This window comes from Camelina sativa, chromosome 18 (genome assembly GCF_030686135.1).
Source record: "Camelina sativa cultivar CO46 ecotype springtype chromosome 18, ASM3068613v1".
Taxonomy (NCBI): domain Eukaryota; kingdom Viridiplantae; phylum Streptophyta; class Magnoliopsida; order Brassicales; family Brassicaceae; genus Camelina; species Camelina sativa.
In genome coordinates, this window is record NC_141897.1 from 15458902 (window position 1) to 15472035 (window position 13134).

The 13134-nt window shown below is 36.9% G+C and overlaps 3 protein-coding genes, 1 non-coding gene and 1 pseudogene across 6 annotated transcripts; 3 read left to right on the forward strand and 2 right to left on the reverse strand.

The window, feature by feature from the left end:
* The first annotated feature begins 2188 nt into the window (after nt 1-2188).
* Nucleotides 2189-4557, forward strand: LOC104761254 (sec-independent protein translocase protein TATB, chloroplastic). The gene is made up of 6 exons (XM_010484304.2): nt 2189-2935; nt 3020-3144; nt 3499-3558; nt 3644-3812; nt 4017-4190; nt 4294-4557. Exons 1-6 carry the CDS (start codon nt 2698-2700, stop codon nt 4338-4340), a joined length of 813 nt encoding a protein of 270 aa, XP_010482606.1. The 5' UTR covers nt 2189-2697; the 3' UTR covers nt 4341-4557.
* Nucleotides 4558-4609: 52 nt separating this feature from the next.
* LOC104761255 (protein DETOXIFICATION 16) lies at nt 4610-7569 on the reverse strand. 2 transcript variants are annotated; one of them, XR_015589327.1, is made up of 8 exons: nt 7186-7561; nt 5969-6508; nt 5787-5892; nt 5646-5702; nt 5328-5566; nt 5098-5216; nt 4908-4994; nt 4610-4810 (listed from the first exon to the last, which is right to left on the reverse strand). XR_015589327.1 is itself a non-coding variant. In XM_087500015.1 (8 exons), exons 1-8 carry the CDS (start codon nt 7426-7428, stop codon nt 4727-4729), a joined length of 1461 nt encoding a protein of 486 aa, XP_087356141.1. In that variant the 5' UTR covers nt 7429-7569; the 3' UTR covers nt 4610-4726. The 2 variants fall into 2 exon arrangements, 1 of the variants encoding a protein (XP_087356141.1); XM_087500015.1 differs by having other exon boundaries at nt 5787-5873; nt 5964-6508; nt 7186-7569.
* Nucleotides 7570-7905: 336 nt separating this feature from the next.
* Nucleotides 7906-10274, reverse strand: LOC104763401 (putative F-box/FBD/LRR-repeat protein At5g52460; annotated as a pseudogene).
* Nucleotides 10275-10537: 263 nt separating this feature from the next.
* LOC104761256 (rRNA 2'-O-methyltransferase fibrillarin 1) lies at nt 10538-13060 on the forward strand. Of its 2 annotated transcripts, none has more exons than XM_010484306.3 (7): nt 10538-10707; nt 10941-11260; nt 11374-11469; nt 11557-11634; nt 11741-11917; nt 12514-12582; nt 12679-13060. In XM_010484306.3, the coding sequence occupies exons 1-7, from the start codon at nt 10689-10691 to the stop codon at nt 12856-12858; spliced, it is 939 nt and encodes a 312-aa protein (XP_010482608.2). In that variant the 5' UTR covers nt 10538-10688; the 3' UTR covers nt 12859-13060. The 2 variants fall into 2 exon arrangements, with proteins under 2 accessions (XP_010482608.2, XP_010482609.1); XM_010484307.3 differs by having other exon boundaries at nt 10554-10707; nt 12519-12582.
* LOC147922940 (small nucleolar RNA snoR60) lies at nt 12030-12101 on the forward strand. Its single transcript, XR_015589950.1, has one exon. It is a non-coding gene; the product is annotated as a small nucleolar RNA snoR60 (small nucleolar RNA).
* Nucleotides 13061-13134: the final 74 nt, after the last annotated feature.

The following is a 13134-nucleotide window of genomic DNA, read 5'->3' on the forward strand; positions in this document are numbered from 1 at the left end:
TCTTCATACTAATCATGTAAAGACTTCAATGCATCCATTGTTCTTGGATGGTCCTTTATCCAAGATTTGAGGCCATTTTTGACATCCAAGAAAGTGGTTTTTAATTCATTTAATGGTGTGAAAACTGTTGAGTGATTTAGGGATCACATAGGAAGCCAATAACACAGCACCAATGATGTGTTTGTAATTCCAAACACATTCAACACCTTGAGAAATGAAGTGTTTCTTTGTTTTCTGTTTGAAGTATTCAATCATAAGATTAGGCCACTCAGTACGCACAATTAGAGAGAGTGTTTCCCAAAGAAACTTAGGAGCTAGGTAGTACTTCACACAAATGGGGCAAAGGGCAAGCACATACCCTTCTTTAAACACATTAAATACATGGGTGCTTATGCAATCGTTACACAGGAAGCAACCACAATCAGTAATAGGCATTTTGGTCTTTTGAAGCTGACAGTTACCACAAAATGAAACATTCTCCTCATCATAACGCATGGAAGATTGGGTTTCATGATCCTGATCCTTGAGAAGTTGAGGTAACAATAGCGTATCTCCGAATCGTCGATGATAATTTCCGCTATTTCAGATTCGCGTATGATTTTTTTGATAAGATTCAGATTCGCGTTGAAAGACTAATGAGATATGCAATTTAACTTCTCTACGTTCAAAAGTAGAGACCATAATTTTTTTACTAAAAAAAAAAGTTTAAATTTTTATAAAAAATTCAGTTTTGAGTTTTGCAACTTTTGCTGGAATATAATTTTGTTACTTCGATTTTTCATATTTGTTTTTTTCACTAGCTTTTTCCAACAAATAAATTTTATTAAGAATAAAACCGGTCTAACATACAATAATTCAATCATCCAAACGGAAGCATCCATAAAACCAGAGTAGAAATTAGAAATATTACAAGCCAATTTCCCATTTTTTTCACTAGTATTATTATCTATCCGTGGACGTGATTTTGATGTCATAAACTGGTCTTTCTAATATCATAGATTGATGATGATATTATGAATTGACGAATAACAAGTCAAATTGTTTTAAATATATATCAAATAAAAATTACTAAGAAACTTCTAGAAAATTATTAGAAATAAGAAGGCTTGTAAAATAATATATTGTTCTCAGCGTTGTTAGTTTTCTCAATTCCAAACTTCCAACCCACAAAAAAAAAGAAAAAAAGAAACAGCATTTGTAGATCTTAAAATATTTTATGTAACGTAAAACAATAACGTTGGCTAATGTCAATTTGTAGGTAATCTATAAAACGAATGATTCTTGTCAAAGGAAAGAAGAAAATACTATTAAGACTACCATCCGAAGAGTTGACCCTTACTGAGCCGTGTATGCACATATGCATATTAGTATATGATATGATATGGGGACCAAACCAATAAGTGAGGGTAATAATATAATAGCCGGCTTCATCATTGGAACTCCCATGTGACTCTCCTCATCTCATGTTTTAAGCTTTACTTTATTATAATCTCTTTGATAACGAGAGTTGCTTTATTTCATGCCAAGAAAATGTAATCTTAATTCGTTAATTTGATTTTTCTTCTCTACTGCTCCTAAACTATTCACTTATTATTACTATTACTGTTTTTACCGTTGGATAAATTGTTTTCTTTGGTATAAAGTATAAACTAAAAATAAAGATTAAGAAAAAGGAGAAAGCTTGGGAACAATTAAAAAAAGGCACATGCACGTGCACACCATAGTCAGTGGTGAGTTGTGTGTGTGAATCTGTGATGGCTTTTTGAGCAACCCTCGTGCGTGCGTACGACTGCCACTCCTTACCTTTCTTTTCTTACCTTTTCCACTTTTGTTTCTTAATTTCTTCCTTTTTCAACTCTACTTGGAAAACTAATTTACTACTACTTCTTCCTTTTTCAACTCTACTTGGATATGAATGATATGATTATGAACCTTTATTGAAGAAAGAAACAATCAAAACTTTAAAACTCAACTTTTATCTTTCTCATCTTGCTAAATCAAAACACCAAATCAAGACATGAATCATATTTTGGTTGTGTTATCTTTTAGTATAAGATTCTACTTGTTTAGTTGTGCATCTTTTTTTTTTTTTTTTTTTTTTTTTCTCCAGACCAATTTGTGTTATGCATCTTTATAAAATATTCAGCCTTCTTGGTTGTTTATCATTATCTAATTATAATTTCTGTAAAAATAGTTTTGTTAAGATAGAATACCCCCATGATTCGACATTTCACAAATAACTATATCCACAACGCTCACTTGTCATTCGATTCCCTTGAGAATATAAAGAAAAGCGAAAACAGAATCGAAAGAAAACAAGAAAACGTGACAAAAGTTCACACTCAATCTCAACTCTCTAAAATCTAAGCTAATCTCAAGAGAAGATGATACTTGCGATCTAGTTTCCAACCCTAAAGAAAAAAAAAGAAGCATCCTATGGCCCAAACAACTTAAACCCAAATTAAACCTTCTTAACGGCCCATTTCCACTTTCTAAGCCTAAAAAAAAAAACATTATCTTCAGATTTTCCAAAGGATAAATTTTAGATTTTTCTTTTCTTCTGAGCGTTATTTCATTTTCAAGGCTAATGGACATTTTGATTGGTGATGAAGGTGCGAGGAAGTAAGTTTCTATGGCTTAGGTTCCTCTTCGAAGCTTAAAAAACTATAATACAAACCCTTCGAAGCTGCTGCCTCTATGGCTATGGCCTTTCAGATAATAGCTTCTTCTTCTTCTTCTTCGTCTTTATCACCAACGATTACAAAATCTCACCTTTTCTCTTATCATTCTCTGCAATCTTGTTATAAAGCTTCTTCGAAACCTAATCATCTCTCCTCATGGTGTTCTCTACTGGGTTCTTCTCGTTTCTCTACACCTTACATTGGTTTAAAGCATCTGGGTATCTCACTCTCGACTACTAAATCTTCAAACCCAGGTCTATTTCTACTTCAAATTCTTCTGGGTTTTGTAAAAGTTGTTCAATTTTCTGAATTTTTGTTGTGTGTGTGTGTGTGTGTAGAGATGAAGAGAAGATGTAATAAGAGTATGGTGATTCGTGCGTCCCTGTTTGGTGTTGGAGCACCTGAGGCTTTGGTTATTGGTGTTGTCGCTTTGTTAGTCTTTGGTCCTAAAGGCCTTGCTGAGGTTAGTGTCTTCTTGTTTTTTTCTTGATGATTGATTCTGGAATCATAGCTTTTTTAGGGTTTAGGCAGCTTATGAATTGGTACTGTTTAGTTTATCTGATGAGAATTGGGGTATTATAGATAAGGCTGTTGCTTAATTCTGTTAGGATCTCTGTGGATTGAAGTCTGAATCTCTTTATCAATGTTCTTAATTGGGAGCAAGTTCAATCCCACTCCTTTACTGAGCATTTTGAGAGTCTGAGTTTTAGAAATGTTAAGAGAAAAGAGCGCTAGATGTTAATGTTTCTTCTCCAATAGTCTTTTAACAGTTGCTTAGAGTCTTTGAACAAGTGATTACTTGCTATGATCCGTGCAGGTAGCTCGGAATCTTGGTAAAACCCTGCGTACATTTCAGCCAACGATTAGAGAGTTACAGGTTTGTTTTCTTATCTCAAGACTTTGAGGAAAACATGAGGTTGGTTTTGTATATGTGCCAACTATTTTTTATTGCTTTATCTTAGGACGTTTCAAGAGATTTCAAAAGTACCCTTGAGCGTGAAATTGGTCTCGATGACATTTCATCGCCAAACGTGTACAACCAAAACAGAACGAATACTGTTCAACCTCCTCCTCCTCCTCCTCCACCAGCAGCTCCCCAAATTGAAGATCCTGTGACTGCAAGTGACTCCAGTGAGTGCCCTTTTAAGTTTACTATGCATACGCTAACAGAATAGGCATTTGATTGAGACATAATCAAAGTAGTTTGAGTCCCATCTAGACCACGAGCTTAGCAGGCATTGGCTAATCTAATAACAACACTGTTACTGTTTTCCATATACATAAATGTTCTGAAGTAGTGAAGCTAAGCTAAGATGTTTGCCTTGAAATAAGCAGATGATGTTCAATCACCAAAAGCTTACACAACCGAGGGCTACCTCAAGATCACTGAAGAGCAACTAAAAGCTGCGTCAACCGGTGAAAGCCAAGCAGAGGATCAATCTCAGACTCAAGAATCGCTACAACCACCCGTAACTGTACAAATACCCACTGGTGAAAGCCAGCCCAATGGTTAGCATTTCCTCCGTCGGACTTGATTCATGAGTAACGAATGATCAGCAAATTAACAACTCTCTCATAATCTTCCAAATTGTCTAAAACCGGGTTGGTGCAGGTACAGCGAGAGAAACAACAGCTGCATCTCCTCCAAGGGAAGATTGAAAGCACCAAAATTTGACTTGTAGTGTTAAAAGCATAAGCCTGGGAATTTTTTTTGATCTGCCAAAAGAGAAGAGGCTATATTAGCTCTCTTGACATTCTCACAAAGCTTTGTATTTACGCATCTTGATGGATTGAAAATTATCAGAATCTGTATCAGTTGTGTATTTATGTACCCATTAGTTTTTCTTCATAATGATAATCGAGTTTATTAGGTGAACCGTAATGAATTTGATTAAATTATTGGCTCTTTGTAAAGTTCACACAGAAAATGAAAATGAAGTTCAATGATGTATTGGCTCTTCCATATTTGATTAATTGACTATCAATGAAAATGAAGTTCAATGATTTATTGGCTCTCAAGAACAAAAAAGCATACACAATGGCTCTCAAAATACAACAGTTGATCTGTCATGGACTGCAAAATCTTTCACACTTGAACAAGACTCAACTCTGTGTGTAGCTTTCTTGGCCTATCCATTATAAAATAAACGAAGAAAACATTAATTATCATAATAATCACAGCCACATGTATAATAACTTTTGAATTTTATAACAAAGCTCATTTACCTCTTCATCCCAATTGGTAAAAATGGTGACGAGGGCAAGACCAAAAACTTGCACAACGAGGGCACATATGATTCCAAGCCAAAGCCCCTTCACAAATTGATATGTTTAAATTTAACGTTAACGTAATAATCAGTTAAATTGAAAAAAAAAAAAAGAATCTGATTTATTAAGGTTAGTTTCAGTTACGTACCCGACCACCAACATGAAAGTGAAAAGCAAGTAACAAGCCTGAAGGAACTCCAACAAGATAATATGATCCAAGATTGATAAATGCTCCTATCTTCTGCCATCCACATCCTCTAGCAACCCCTGTTTAATTAACCGGAAAATCAAACAAAAAATAACCAGACTTAACCAAGTTCCTCATGATTAGGGTGTTTCTAAAAGCCTTTACTTGTGAGAAAAGAAAGAAATAAAAACCTGAGAGAACGCATTGAAGACTGTCTAGAAAGTTGCCTAATGCGAGAATTGGCATCATCGAGGCTACGTAGGTGACTACTTCTGTTTCACTACTATAAGCCAATCCCCAGATATTCCTTATGAGTATCAAAATTGATCCGATCACTATACTTTCTGCGATTGCAATCCATATGACCACACGCACCGCAAGTTTAGCCACTCTCGGATTACCGGCTCCTAACTCATTCGAGACCCTCGTGCTGCACCAAATTTAATTAAGGGATATTCAATGGTCTATATTATGAGTTTGATGTAAGGCTATATGATTTGGTTTGTTACCTTGCAGCACCACTGAGACCAAATGGGATCATCCACATTGTTCCTGATGTATTAAGGCTGCAAATATTTTATGACCATAAGTCATTTTTGAAAATCAAGAACTAGGAATTATACACAATAATTCATATGAATCATTCTTACCAGATTGAGAGAACAGAAGTTTCTAGAACTGGGTTTGGAAGTAGTCCTGATAAGAGAACTAAAAGTTCAAAGGACCACATCTCTAAGCTGGATACAAACAACAATACTTCAAAATATCAAGATAGCTTAGTTAAGTGTGATGCAAGTAACTGATTCATTAATTCATATGTGTACTACCAGACCATAAGTGCAGAAGGAACAGCTAGTCTCAGAAAAGGGATGATATCGCGTAGAGCCTCCTTAGAGAAACCGGTCCAAGTCAGTGAGCAAGAAGGCGAAAACTTGACGTAACAGAACAAGAGAATGACATTAAGCCAATACGAAATGGAGTTAGCTAGAGCAGCTCCTTGAAACCCTAAACCAGATTTAAAAACCAAGACCCAACAAAGAAGGACATGAAGAGAAGTGGTGACTCCGGAGCAGAAAACCACAGGAAACACATTGTTTTGTGCCTGCAAGAACCTGTTAAAGCATTGAAGGAGACCGTAGGCGAAGATGCTCGGGATCATGAATTTCGCGTAGGAGCCAGCGAGTGTAGCGATGGCTTTGTTTTGTCCAAAGAAGACAAGAAAGTGCTCTGTGTTTGCCCAGATGATGGAGAGAGGAATAGAAGCTAGTGTAAGAACAAACATTGCTCTTTGCATTTGTATCCCTAACATTCCGTACTTCTTTGCTCCGAACGATTGGCCACAAAGTGTATCTAACGCACTAGCTGTTCCCATCTGGTCATGAGGAATATGGAAAAGGAAAAAAGTGAATCAGTGTAGATTTCTTGCTTCACACGTAAACGTCCAACGCAATTTGTAAACAATATTAAATCTGGATTCGTTGACATCATTAGTAACTGTTTCAATGTTTGACAAAGTTATTGGTTTCAAGTTCAAGTAGGAAAATATAAGCAATAATTCACTTCTTTATTTTTTTATTTTGGCGTTTTTCACTTTGGTCCATCCATATAATGACAAAGTTTGTTTGAATATATTTCTTGTCGTTAAATCTGTATGAGTGGCAGAGAAGTTGCTTACGCAACTTCAACTAGGATATTCAAACAAGGTGGCCTGTGATAAGTCCATCATACGATGAATAAAATAATATCCTTACTATAAAATTACTATTTTTTTCTCTTTTTGGAGATATATGTTTAAGTTTTCTTCTTCTTCTTCTTGGGGTTAGATATTATATGTTTAAAGGTTTCGAACTATATAGAAGAAAAATATCTCTGGGTGCATATATAGAATAAAAACAAAAAGGAAATTACAATATCACTCATAAACCAATTTAAGTTTCAAATTCAGACCTTTTTAATGTAAATTTATATAGAAGAAAATTATTATGTGTGAATTTATAAGATATGCATTAAAAACCAAAAAAAAAAAAAAAAAGAGTGAGGAAAACTGACGAGGAAGCTGAAACCGGTGACGGAGGCGAAAGAGGTGGCGATGGAGGCGGCGGAGAGAGGAAGAGAGCCAAGATGGCCGACGAACATGACGGAGATAACTTGGAGACAAAACTGAAGAAGACTCACGGCGATGAGTGGACCCGAAAGCCATAGTTGTTTCTTCACTTCTTCCTTTACACTACTCTTCTCTCCGATTAAAGGCCATGACAATTCATCTTCTCCTCTTTCTCTATCTTCCCTCATATTTTTTTTTTGTTGAGAAAGAGCAAAGATATGGACAAATAACGATTTTCCTGTCTTTAAGGGCTTTGTGTTAGGTCCTGTCTCTTTCCTTTCTCTCTCTCTGTCCTTATTGATGTATGATGTGTGGTGTGTGGCGATCGAGTAGTATTTTTTTTCATTTGTCAACTTTATAAATAGAATTATACAGGAGTGACTTATGTAGGTATCTACGTGGCTGATAACGAAAATCAAATGGAGTTTTTATTCCTTTAAAATATGGAATGGTAGTCGCATAGACGCATACCAGAGCACGTACAAGAACAGTTGTGACTTGCAAATAATTAATAAATAAAAAATCATAATAGAATAGCTTGACTAACTGTGTGTATTAATCCTCTTGATATAGATTTTGTAGCGAATGGGAGGAGAATATATTCTTCATTCAAACAGAAGCTCAGACGTTGAAGCTCTAGGCATAGATTTTAAATCCTCCTTCGTCTATTCAAGATTGGAGGTTGATACCAAGGCGACTGCCACTTTCTTTAAACACTTTGAGTTAGCAAGTATGTATCTCATGAGCTGTTTCTCTTCTTTGCTTGCTCTATATCCCTCCCACGCAAACTCCTCTAAATGAGACGACAAGCATCTGGGGGCTAAACTTGGTTGGTTCCATGAGAATGCTAGATTCCCGGGTTGATATCCATTATTATCCTGGATGCAAGTAAGTACATAAAATTTTAAAGAGTATGAATCAAAGAATCAATCTACAACAACAACAAGTATAGTGTGTTGTTACCTACCAAGATATATAGACATCGTAGTTGAGGAGAGTTGTTGAGGATTATTGAAAGTTGATCCAACCAAAGATGGCCAAATGTATATAGATTGAAGTGCTGAAGTCGAGAGAAGGTAATGCCACTAGACTTAAGAGGCTGCAATGACTTTAAACAACAGACAATATTAAGCAACATGATTTATAAACTAACAAGGACGAATAGAGGGAGAAACAGTGATAAAAGCTACATGGAATCCATACCATTGGATGTTCCAAAGATAAAATAAGAGACGTGACAATTGAGATAGCTCTAAGAAACTTGTCATCATATTTACAGAAAACGGAGATACGTGGCACATCAAAGCGAAGCTTATTCACAATGGGGAAAGGGTATCTCCAGAAATCATTGATGCCGAGGTACACTCTCGATCCAGCAAGAACTAAGCAACTTGATAGAAGCCTCTCGAGAGAATATTCGTCTTTGAATATCACAAAGAATAGGCGCAATATTTTTAGTGACGGGAGGCAAACCGAAGTAGGCACATCCACAAGAATCTTGTCCGAAAGAGTCATTTCCACTAGCGTTTTGCATGTGTAAAAGCTCTTACGCAAGCTAGTAGGCTTCGCGGTCCAGAGTAGCTCCAACTCTACCTTGCGCACAGAGCGATCAACTGCATTTTGCAACCAATTTCCCAACATCTACATCAGTAGGACGTTTTCTACCGAGTTGGATACACAAAGTTTCTAATGAAGGTGCCTTGTGAAGTTCCGATTAAAATAATGAGATGTGTGCTAGATCTACAGACTTGTATGACATATCTGTATGTGCGATGCTTAACAGAGAGATGAAAGGATAGTGAAGAGACGACACAAGAGATTTGTTAACGGGGTTCGGATAACCTACATCCCCGGGACCAAGTCCAGAATCATTCACTAGAATTAGAACGCAAAAGTCACATTTGCCAATGGTATCTAGCACACACTTGTGCCTACCACTCTAATCTACATGAACTAAAGGAACCACCACTCTTTTCCTTTTCCGACGAGTGTGAACCTCTACAAAAACCACCAGCATATTCTCTATCTTACTGGTGGGACAACACCACACACAACATGTGTGCTTCTCTCAATTTTAGGTCTAGGGTGCGTAAGCTTCTTCTAACACCACCTCTTCCTTTTATACCTCTTAGAGTTCTCCACAAACCTTAGGTTCCACAAGCTTCTTCCTCTTGAATTTTGGGTAAAAGCTTGTTCTCTTTTTGTCAACTTGACCCATGCTTTGTTTCTGACACACCTAACACAAGTATGCTTTTCTGACACAGCCACTCCACTGTTTGCTGCAATTTGAAGCTTTTCCGCTCTGTTGCACTACACAACCTCTTCACGAGGTTTACCCTGTTTCCAGCTCTGTTGCACTACACATCCACCAAACATGTCTGCTCTGGTTCCACCTCTGTTGTACTTCAGGTTTACTCAACTGCTATATATCTTTGCTCTGTTATAGTTGCTCATTTCTTTCTGCTCTGATGTGCTTTCAGGTTCCTCAGCTGATTAAGAATATCTTGGCTGAGTTCTCACTTCTTGGATCTTCACAATAAGACTCCAAGGTTCAGCATGTCACTTAATTCCATGTGACTTCACATTGAGCTGTCTTGGCTGTGGTAGATTCTCTGATTCTCTATCTGAGGAGTCATTGCGTCTGTGTCTGTAGTTGGTTACATATATTCCATTTTGTTCATTGCTTCTATGTCTGAACATGTGTTTATATCAGGTTTGCTCATTGTTTCTTGATCATCTCTCTTGAGTCTTATAACCAGTAACAACACCAATATATCTTTACCGATAACTTTTCAAGAAACTTCCAAACGCTTTCGCACTCATCACTAGTGTCTGTGTACTCGATTTTAGGCACCAACGTCCAGAGATAACGCCATCGTTTTGACAAAACCATTGTGGCCATTGCATCTTTCGTTGGGACAAGCAACAAAATCTGGATGAACAAATCGTTGGGCAACGAACTGATACTGTCTCTAGAAACAGTGACCTCTTCATTTCTTTGATTACAACGTTCGACCTCTAGTGATGATGACATAGCTCCAGGTCAAACCCTGAAAACTTTCGAGAACCCTAGATTAGTCACTTCTATGAGAACCCTAGATTCATATAACTCGATTATCTCAAAACAAGGTGAAATATCCAACAACACATTAACAAAAAAATGGCAAATGTAAATAACCAACTTTAGGCCAGAGAAACCGGCCCAATATATATCTGGATCCAATACATATCAAACCCAAGACAAAATGTTGAAGATCTAAATAATCAAAGGGCCAAATTATAAATATAAGAAAATTTATCCAAGCATTAGCATAAACCCTAAAAGCCCTAAAATCTTTTATATAAAAGCAACACACAGAGGCTTCATAAATCCGCCACCACCGCATACCTCTTTTTTCATTTTTGCCTTCTTTCTCGTCTCTCATTCTTCACTTTTAGTCTAGCAGATATGAGACCCCCACTTACAGGTAAGAACCCTAGTTAAAGTTTATATCTTTATTGTTCTGTCTTCCTCCATAGTATATAACCCTGTTCGAACTCAAAAATATGATTTTTGTCAAGTCTGAATTCGTTTTGTTACGGTTTATGTAGTTTAAATTGAGTTTTAGGGTTTGTAGTCTTGACCCTTTTGTGTCTTTACTGTTTCAATCTAGTTCAAAGATTAAAGTAGAGATTCTTAATTACGCTCTGTTATGATCAGGAGGACGTGGTGGTGGAGGATTCAGGGGGGGACGAGATGGAGGTGGTCGAGGTTTTGGAGGTGGCAGAGGCTTTGGAGGAGGAGGCCGTGGTGGTGACAGAGGAGGCCGTGGTGGGCCTCGCGGGAGAGGACGTGGTGGTGACCGTGGCCGTGGAAGAGGAGGGCCAGGACGTGGAGGAATGAAAGGAGGAAGCAAAGTGATTGTGGAGCCTCACAGACACGCAGGAGTGTTTATTGCCAAGGGTAAAGAAGATGCTCTTGTCACTAAGAACTTGGTTCCTGGTGAAGCTGTTTACAATGAAAAGAGAATCTCTGTTCCGGTACGGTTTGGCTTTGATAACTGATGATTTCAGTTCTTTCTAAATAGAAATTTGAATAGGATTGTTTTTGTTGTTGGTTTTGTTCTTATAGTATGTCTACTTGAATTTTGCAGAATGAAGATGGAACTAAGGTTGAATACAGAGTTTGGAATCCTTTTAGATCTAAGTTAGCTGCTGCAATTCTTGGTGGTGTTGATAACATTTGGATCGTAAGTCACATCTATACACATAACTTATTGACTCTCTTGTTTTGGGTGACTTGTTTTTGAATTTGTTCATTGCTAAAATCTTTGTAGAAACCTGGTGCTAAAGTACTTTACCTCGGTGCTGCTTCTGGAACCACTGTCTCTCATGTTTCTGATCTTGTTGGCCCTGTAAGTGTAACCTATTACCACTCCATGACTCTTGTCATCAAATAATTAGTTCTCAGGTTGTTTTCTTTCTCTTGTTTGTGGCTTATATGTGCTTTATGAATTGTAGGAGGGATGTGTTTACGCTGTTGAGTTTTCTCATAGAAGTGGTAGAGATTTGGTGAACATGGCAAAGAAGAGAACTAATATTATTCCAATCATTGAAGATGCTAGACACCCTTCTAAGTACAGAATGCTTGTTGGCATGGTTGATGTTATATTCTCTGATGTTGCTCAACCAGATCAGGTTTGGTTCTTTATTTCATTCGAAGTTGCCTTTTTATCTTTATATCCACAAAGTTTACTTTATACTGCATTGCATCTTTTTGTTTTTAAAAAAAAAAATCAGTACATGAAATCGGCAGATGATGATTTTACTTGGATTCCCCTTCAGAACATTATGAATGTTGCAAACTCCAAGTTCTGATGCTACTTTGAATCTTTTTACCGTATTTTGTTTGTTTTCGGCCACCAAGTTGGCTGCTCCGAACTTGCAAATTCGTTTTTAAGTCCCAAAGTCTTTTTCACTCGTTTTCTTTTTTTCCCTTAAAAGGAAGATCTTCAGTTTTACACTATACAAATTCTAGGACTCCCTATACTTTATAATTCCATTTCTATACTACACATTTTATCATTAAATTTATTACATGAAGTTTTCAACATTGCTTTTTTTTTTAAAGAGAATATGTGTTTTGATTGTTTCTAGAGAAACTCAATTGTAGTAGCTTTAATGATTGAGCTTGCAGGGATTTCTCCATTAATGTCGCTCTTTGGCTCTTTTTGGTTGTCTGTTTTATGATTCTTTTTTTAATTAAAACCCATCTATTTGCCTAACTCTTGAAGGCTAGAATCGTGGCCCTGAATGCCTCATTTTTCCTCAAAACTGGAGGACACTTTGTTATCTCAATCAAGGTTGGTACTCTTATCCTTACTCTAATTCTCATTACATTCCCTCCATTAATCACTTGTACGTCCGACACTAAATAAACATGTTTGCTCTCTATTCAGGCCAACTGTATCGACTCTACAGTCGCAGCAGAAGTAGTCTTCCAGAGCGAGGTGAAGAAGCTGCAGCAGGAGCAGTTTAGGCCAGCGGAACAGGTGACTCTGGAGCCTTTTGAGCGTGACCATGCCTGTGTTGTTGGTGGTTACCGCATGCCCAAGAAACAAAAAACTGCAGCTACATAGAGCAGTTCTAGGTGTTTTGTGTGGTCCAAGTCAAAAGCTTGATAGAATTGTTGAACTAGTGTGTGATTCAAGCCCCTTCCAGTGTCTTTTGGTTTGGTTTCTTGTTGTATTAAGTTATTTGATGGATAATGCTTTTATGCGTCTTTTGGATATTTCGTCTTTTGATTAAGCTACTGATAATTATATAACATTTTTCATATAATCTTAGGAATTTTATAATAACCAGTAATGATTCCAAAGTCACGTTCCTAGCATTAAAGCCAGTTTATATAGGAT